This window comes from Carassius auratus, unplaced genomic scaffold (assembly GCF_003368295.1).
Source record: "Carassius auratus strain Wakin unplaced genomic scaffold, ASM336829v1 scaf_tig00024902, whole genome shotgun sequence".
Taxonomy (NCBI): Eukaryota; Metazoa; Chordata; class Actinopteri; order Cypriniformes; family Cyprinidae; genus Carassius; species Carassius auratus.
Window position 1 is genome coordinate 1 of NW_020525380.1, and position 8120 is coordinate 8120.

Sequence of the window (8120 nt, forward strand, 5' to 3'; positions counted from 1 at the left end):
TTTAATTTTAACGTGGCATTGATTCATTGCTAATTGGCAAGGTCTAGTATACAGCTGTTTTGTTTGTAATGAAGGGCAAGGGTTCAAGTGGTATTTGCAGTGACCTTTTTTTTCTCCTCCTGGTTTGAGTGATTGATCATGGAGAGGTTAGCCATGGCTACATGGGGCGACTGAATAGAGATGATGAATTTGGCAAACATGTCAGAGAAGATGCAGCGCTAGATAAAAACCAGAAGATGACAAACAGGGTCACTGATTGAAATAAACAATCAAATGGACGGGTAACCGCAGGAGTATAAACGAAAGCAGAGAGCCTTGTGCTTTGCTGTGTGTGTTGTGAGACCGCTGTGGGTCAACAGAAAAGAGTACAACCAGAGGAATTGTGTTGCTCAGAGGCTGCTCTTGTGTAGCTCAGGAGACCTAATGAGTTCTCAGTTTTAAATATCTTATTTAGTCTCAGATCAGATGTTTCTCCTTCAATTCCTTCGAGAATAAATTAGATGGAAAGGAGACAGTAGTTGTATAGAGGTATTACATTTGTGTGGATAGCAACTCATTGTGATCTTTATGTTGGTGGTTCATATAGAGATTTGATGCACATTTGGTATCTGAGCAATTTTTGAGACACTTTTAGAGTCTTTTTCTCAGGAGAAAACATTCTGAGAAGCAGAAGACTACATCAAAGTCTCAATTAACTCTCCACTGAATCTTCAATGAGAAATATAAGAGTTCCTGTGAGATCTCACTGATTGCAAATGTTGGTATCTGAGATTATTTGTAGACATTTCAAGGCTTGATCTTTGGGAAAAACATATGAGAAGCGGGAGACTGCACCAAAGTCTCAGATTTTGATTTCCACCGAATCTGTATGAGAAATATTCATATCGAGTTCATATTGAATATATTAGAGTTCATATTGACATCACACTTATTGTTAACTTCTTGTATCTGAGCACTTTTTAAAACTTTTAAAGAGTCTTTTTCTCAGAAAGCAGGATACTACACTAAAGTCTTATATTTGCTCAATGCTAACCTGTGTGTAGTTGTAGAGATCTGTTTCTCATGCAAATTGTGTAATGCACTGATTTCAAACCGATTATATTCTTGTGATTGTGAAATGCTTTTGTTAACTCGGCAGGATAAATAAAAGCTTATGCAGATGATAAGGCTCTCTGGCTCTATTTTGAGAAGCTTTTAGCTCACATTTCATATGTCAAAGGTCAGAAACCCTCTGTGGAAACTCTTATCATTTATTTGTGTATTTTATTTTCCCCTCCTCATCTTAGATGAAGCAACACGGAATTGGCATGTGTTGAAAAACCATTCGCTGCTACAATCTTACGCCCTCTGGACGTTTGTTTCCTGAGGGTCCTGCTAATGTTTGTATTGGCTGGACAATATGTGTCATTATAGAGTTCTATAGAGGACAGAAGCCTGCTTTGAATCCAAGTGGTGCCACAGTCCAGGACGCTCGCAGAAAGACTGCATTGAGACCCCAACAGCTACTGCGTTCTTAGAGCCAACAAATATCACTACTGTAAATGGATCAAACTGGGATTTTTGGAACGGCTTCATTTCACAGAGCATTACTTGTCCAAACTTTGGGGAGAGTGAAGTGATTGGTACCACAGAAGAGGCTGGAATGTGTTTTTAAATAATCGAGAATTACTAAACAAAATGCTGATTGTCAAACGCACCATATTTACCAGACAGAACACTGATTGACAGTGTAATATGAAGCATGGAGTATTTGTTTGTGTTGTATTGGTGATCTGATGAAGGTGCATCTGTCTCTTTCAGCTGGTCGTTTGGGGTTTTAATGTGGGAGATCTTCACGCTCGGCGGTTCTCCGTATCCAGGAATACCTGTCGAGGAGCTCTTTAAGCTACTAAAAGAGGGTCATCGCATGGACAGACCTGCTAACTGCACCAACGAATTGTGAGTGTCAATGTTTTCTCAAAGGTTTTATGTTGCATTGTTTGTAATCGCAATCTTTTTTCTGATAGAGACTGTAAAATCTCTTCGCATTTGACTTAATTTAGTGTCTGGAAGTTCATTAAAGGGATATTCCACTCCAAAATGAAAATGTAGTCATTAATCCCTTACCTCCATGTCGTTCCAAACCCATAAAAGCTTAGTTCATCTTCTGAACAAAATGTAAGATATTTTGGATGAAAACCGGGAGGCTTGTGCCAAGTAAGTTACACTGTCAAAATCAAGAAAAGTATGAAAAGCATCGTCAGAGTAGTCCATCTGTCATCATTCAGACAGTCACAAGCCTACCGGTTTTCATCCAAAATATCTTAAATTAAATTTACGGGTTTGGAACAACATGGGGTAAGTGATTCATGACCAGATTTTCTTTTTGGGGTGGAGTAACCATTTAAGGTGTCCTTCCACTAAATGCTTTTTTTCATTTTACTTGCATTTTAGAACTCGTTCAATTATTGTCAGGCTAACCATATTTTTCTGTGGTTAGCCAATCATTTTCTACTTTCTTGCATTTATTTTTTGTCTTGCAATTAAATTTTTCAGTGAGCTATTTATGCTGGCTCGAAATTTTTTCTTGCAATTGAACGACTTTATTCTCGGCATGGTTTTATTTTTTTATTATTGCTTGGCTCTAATCCTCTTCCATAACTGTTCCACTTATAATTTCTACTTTTTTTTTTTTTTGCCTTCAACATTTCAGTAAGCTAGTCAAGCTGGCATCCAACACTCAGCTTTCTTTTAATTACATAATTCATTTTAATTTAGTGTAAGCTGACATCCCACTAACCATTAACCTTTTAATCAGGTTTTGTCTTTTATTTATTTCTCTCTTCCATTTAGCTTGTTTAATGCACTGGTTAAGCTACTGTCCCACTAACCATCTTTTAATCATATTTCTGACTTTTGTATTTAGTGTATACATGTACTAGTTGAGCTAATTTCCTTCTAACTGTTCTTTTTCTTATTTGTTTTTTCTGTCTTACATTTACCTTGTTTAATGCACTATTTTGTTAATCGTGCTCTCATGGCTTTCGCAGGAACCAATGAGCTCCTTCCCAACCTAAATTGATAAAAAAGTTCCTATAAGATACCATGTCGATGACCTAACAAGCTTTCATGCTGATTTGCTGCCAAAATAAAATGTTTGCATTAGTTTTGAGATGGTACGTGGGCAGCAGAATCACCGTTTCTCTTTCATCGCACCCACAGTTTAGAGCACGTCTACTCGCATGAGCATGTCCGATTACACAAACGGTTGCGCCACATTTGATTTCCAAAACAGAGCTTAGAAATAACCAAATGATGTCATGTTGTCTATTCCTCTGTCTAAGGTACATGATGATGAAGGACTGCTGGCATGCAATCTCCTCTCACAGGCCCACATTCAAACAGTTGGTCGAGGACTTGGACCGCATTCTCACTTTGGCAACCAACGAGGTGAGGCGTGCACACGTTCACACACATGCATAAACAGACTCGAAACCATTACGCTTTCCCTATAGCTCTGGGATCCATCAAACCTGTGCCAACACTGGCTCTGACTCCAGCTCGCAACATTTCGCAAGATCCACAAGGGAAAGGAAACCGTTTATACGGTCAGCGTACAGGTCGAGAGTTGCACGTGCTTAATTTCATCCAGGCTTGGGTTTTCAAGAGTGGCCCTCGTGCTAGCGTTGCTCAATTGTCAGATGGATCCCTACTAGACGATTCTTTCCGTTCCCTAGCTGCCATCCGTGATATCCGTGTGGCGGACTGAGGGATGGAAATCTGTCAGAACTTGTCGAAGGGGGGATTGAGCCGTGGAAGAGATATGATGCCAAAAGCCCCGCTCTTGTTCGCTGTTTTAAACTTTAGAAATGTAATAAAGTGCCTCTGCTTTCTTCCCCCCGTCTTAAACTGCTCACAGATGTGTAGGTCTTTAGTAATGTGAGCTGCCTTGTGTTGAGCAGCGAGAGTTCAATCCAACACTCATTTTCAGCAACCTAAAACCCCCTCTTCCTCTCGTCAAATAGTTCAGTACCAGCCGCAAAGACAAAATGGCTTCAATTTTGTCTGAGGAATGAACCAGGAAAGAATATCCTCCTGTGCATTTTTTGGTCTTATATATTTATGTGCATTGGATGTTTATAGATATGTATTTCAGAAATGTATATAAGCCTTCAGGTGTGGTCCCTTCTGTTACTGATTCACCGAAATTCGATAAGCAAATATTAGTTAGACTTGATGTTCAGAAGGCGATTGTTCAGACATGGAATCTGGCACAGTGCTTTCCAGCATGGTTAAACTTTGATTAAGCGCACTGCATTTTTGAGGAAGCTGCTAGTAGATCTGTATTACTGCTGGTTTAAACAGTTGGGGTTCCGTATTTTTTGTGTTGAAGGAGAGAAATTATTACTTTAAGGACACATTAAATTGACCAAAAGTGTCAGTAAAGATATTTTAAATGTGACAGAAGATTTCTGTTTAAAAAAAAATGCTTTCTATTCATCACAGACTCCTGAAAACTAACTAAAGAACTGTGAAAACTAACTAAACCTAAAAAGTACCAATAAAATAAATAATTTCAAAATAATAATAAAAATGAATAGATAATTAAATAAAATTAAATATAAAGACAACTTATTATTAGCATATTCCAAGGCAACAGCGGAAATTATTGTTTAAAATACAATAAAATTATATCTGAAATGAAATTAAATAAAATGTATAATAACGTTGAGCTTTATTTCAGCTAGTTGCCAAGGCAGCATCTCATTTTTTTTTTATTTGAAATAAAACATAAAAAAAAAATAATAATTATACAGACATATAAAAAAGAAAATAATAGACACAACTACATTTCTATAATTATAACTACAATTAAAATTGTATATTTTTGAGAATCTAATTCAAAATATTAATTAAAAACTATAATAGTGTATCAATTTAATTAAAATTAAAAATTATTATTTTTCTCTCCATGGAAATAGCTTATATTTCTAATGGAGAAGGTTGTCTTTCATTTGATTAATTGAAATATAATTGGCTTTTCCTATTTCCCTCATTTTTCCCATTAATTGTGGCAGCTCATGTTTATACTGACAGCTTCATCTCTGTGTCTGTAGGAGTATCTGGACCTGTGCGCCCCGGTGGAGCAGTATTCTCCCAGCTTCCCCGACACACGCAGCTCCTGCTCCTCCGGAGATGATTCGGTATTCTCCCACGACCCCTCAGCAGAGGAGCCCTGCCTTCCCAAGTACCAGCACATCAATGGAGGCATAAAAACATGAGCCTCTTCAGCGTTCTCCAGACCCACCGCATCCAAGCTACGCCTGCAGTTCTCAACAAGACTGAGAGACTTTTCCCCACAGTTCCCTTGTACCCGTTCAGAACCGTATGCTGCCTCTAGACTCCTGGCGAAGCTCCCGCTGGACTTTTGGAGTGTGCTAAAGGAGGCTGAGACGCCAGCAGTGCTGCTTTTCTGGAAAGAACCTGAAGCCTGTGAAGCGCAGGTGCTTTTTTTTGTGAAAACACACACTTGTGCGCACAAAAACATATGACCAAGCTCTTAAGAAGAGGACGAGGACTGAAGAAAAGTGACTGTTTCCAAGGGCAAACCATTAGATTTTTTTGTTTGTTTATTTCTCATTCCTCGTTTATGTTGGAGTTCTATTACATTCTTACCGTCATTCCGTTGCTTGGCATTCCGGGATTCTGTGTCCCCAAGAGAAATGAATGGAGCACGTGAACAGAACTCTTAAGAGACAAAAAGGAGACAATATGATACAAGTACAATAAGGAAACATACAACTAACAGAAGAAGTAGAAAAAGAAATCCTAACACTGCCTCCGGTTGATTTTTAAACTGCACTGTTTTTACCATGATAACACAGTGATCATACAAGACAAGTTACAAGCAGTTATCCTGAATGGATAAAACAATGAATACATGGTATATAGTGCTGGTATATTTGTAAATATATTCAAATATGTAAAAATATATATTATATATTTACAATGAATTATTTTTGGTATGGACTTCCGAACAATTCCTCCCCTTTCCCGCAGAGTAAGATATTTAGATGCCTCTAGATGTTTCTACTACATTCCCAGACATACATTCGCACATTTATAGCAGGACTCGACATTAAAAACTCCATGATATGGTTTATGTTTTATGTGTTTCTTTTCTTTGGCATGTTTTGGGAGTGTACTAGCATTTAGATGACCAACATGGACTAAAAGCCAAACAACTCTCCGTTTTCATTCATTTGTTCCAGACACTTTGAGCCGTGGCGCTGGTTCGAAACCAGGCACACAAAATCCCCTGGAAAAGTTTAATGTCGGGTTCTGCACAAACTCTCACTTGCTGACACAGTCACGCATTGGCTTTCAGGGAAAGAGATAGCATGTTAATTTATTGACTTATGTTTTTAAAAAAAAGAATCAAAAGGTAAAAAAGATCAAAATAATAAAGAGGTAATATTAATGACGACAGTAGAAACAGTTATGATTCATAATGTTTATTTTGTAATTTAAAATAACATTTCAGTGGTACAAAGAATTATTTCTTACGTCTTTTTATATATAAGTATACAAATGTGAATGGTAAGTTAAAATGCAAAAATAACATACATTTTTATTGTCAGCTAATCCCTTTTCTATAGTAGAGGATGTTGTTTTACTCACACTGAAGTTTGCATTTGAATTAGGTGAAATACTGGAAAAAAAGGTTGCAGTATATTTGGTGCAGTTTTACCCACAACTCAAAAGTATTAAGAATCATTAAAGTGTTTCATTTTCTTCCAGACAAATGAGCTGAGGTTGCTGTCAACAAGTGTTCCTGACAGATTTGTAAAATTAAAGATGAAAAAAATGAATTGTGTGTGCTCTGTTTTCTAAATTCTTTCTAGAATGTGATCAGTACCTTTCTGATGTCTTTGGAAATGTTCAAATTCAAGTAAAATATATGTACAGTATATAATGCTTTCCCCCCACAATACAGTTTCAAAGCAGCTTTACAGAAATTCATAATATTAATGTTTATAATATCTAAATGCACATGAGAGCCATAGTTTACATTTTGACACAAGCTGTTATAGCACAGTATCATCATATACTGTATGTATGCAGATAAAGTTGTACCTACTTATGTATAAACAGAGAGATCAATATAGTTTTCCATAATGGTTTCACATCCTCATGGTACTTTTAGTTTTTACTTCGAAAAGTACAATTTGATAAATGTTCGTATTGAGATCCATGACATTAATTTCAAATTTCGCTATTTTGTGTATTCATACTATTTGTGAGCAAGGCAAGTTTATATAGCACATTTCGTACACAATGGTAATTCAAAGTGCTTAGTATAAAAGAAAGTAAAATAGTCATGAAGAAATAATAAAACAAAAATAAAAACAAGCAATTTTAAAAACTTTGGAAATTATTTAAAAATGTATTTATTTAAAATGAATTTAAAACAGTTAAAAAAAATAAAAGATAAAAGAAAATTATGTTACATAAAATGCAGTGAATACATAAAATACAGTGTATTCGGTTTGGACAGTGCACAGTGCTCATTCAATAAATGCACAGCTAAACAGATGAGATTTAAGTCTAGATTTAAATGTGACTAGTGTTTTAGCACATCTGATCTCTTCTGGAAGCTGATTCCAACTGCGGGCAGCATAGTAACTAAAGGAGGACTCCCCTTGTTTTGTGTGAACCCTTGGTATTTCTAACTGATTTGATCCTAGTGATCTGTTAGGTTTATATTCAGTGAGCATATCTGCAATTTATTTCGGTCCTAGGTCATTGAGTGATTTATAGATAAGTAAAAGTACTTTAAAATCAATCCTAAATGTAACTGGAAGCCAGTGTAAGAACCTGAGGACTGGTGTGATATGCTCAGATTTTCTGGTTCTAGTCAGAATCCTGGCAGCAGCGTTCTGGATGAGCTGCAGCTGTCTTATGGTCTTTTTGGGAAGGCCAGTGAGGAGCCCATTACAATAGTCCACCCTGCTGGTGATAAAGGCATGAACAAGTTTCTCCAAGTCTTGACTGGAAACAAAACATCTAATTCTTGCAATGTTTTTTAAATGATGGTATTCTGGTTTAGTTACTGCTTTGACATGACTACTGAAACTAAG

The 8120-nt window shown here is 36.7% G+C and overlaps 1 protein-coding gene across 1 annotated transcript; it reads left to right on the top strand.

The window, feature by feature from the left end:
- Nucleotides 1–1776: 1776 nt before the first annotated feature.
- On the top strand, nt 1777–6851 carry LOC113078253 (fibroblast growth factor receptor 2-like). The gene is made up of 3 exons (XM_026250577.1): nt 1777–1938; nt 3324–3429; nt 5097–6851. Exons 1-3 carry the CDS (start codon nt 1820–1822, stop codon nt 5259–5261), a joined length of 390 nt encoding a protein of 129 aa, XP_026106362.1. The 5' UTR covers nt 1777–1819; the 3' UTR covers nt 5262–6851.
- Nucleotides 6852–8120: the final 1269 nt, after the last annotated feature.

Coding starts and splice junctions, on each gene's coding strand:
- LOC113078253 (XM_026250577.1), top strand. CDS start 1,820: ATGTGGGAGATCTTCACGCTCGGCGGTTCTCCGTATCCAGGAATACCT. Junction 1,939..3,323: donor GCTAACTGCACCAACGAATT/GTGAGTGTCAAT, acceptor CCTCTGTCTAAG/GTACATGATGATGAAGGACT. Junction 3,430..5,096: donor TCACTTTGGCAACCAACGAG/GTGAGGCGTGCA, acceptor CTGTGTCTGTAG/GAGTATCTGGACCTGTGCGC.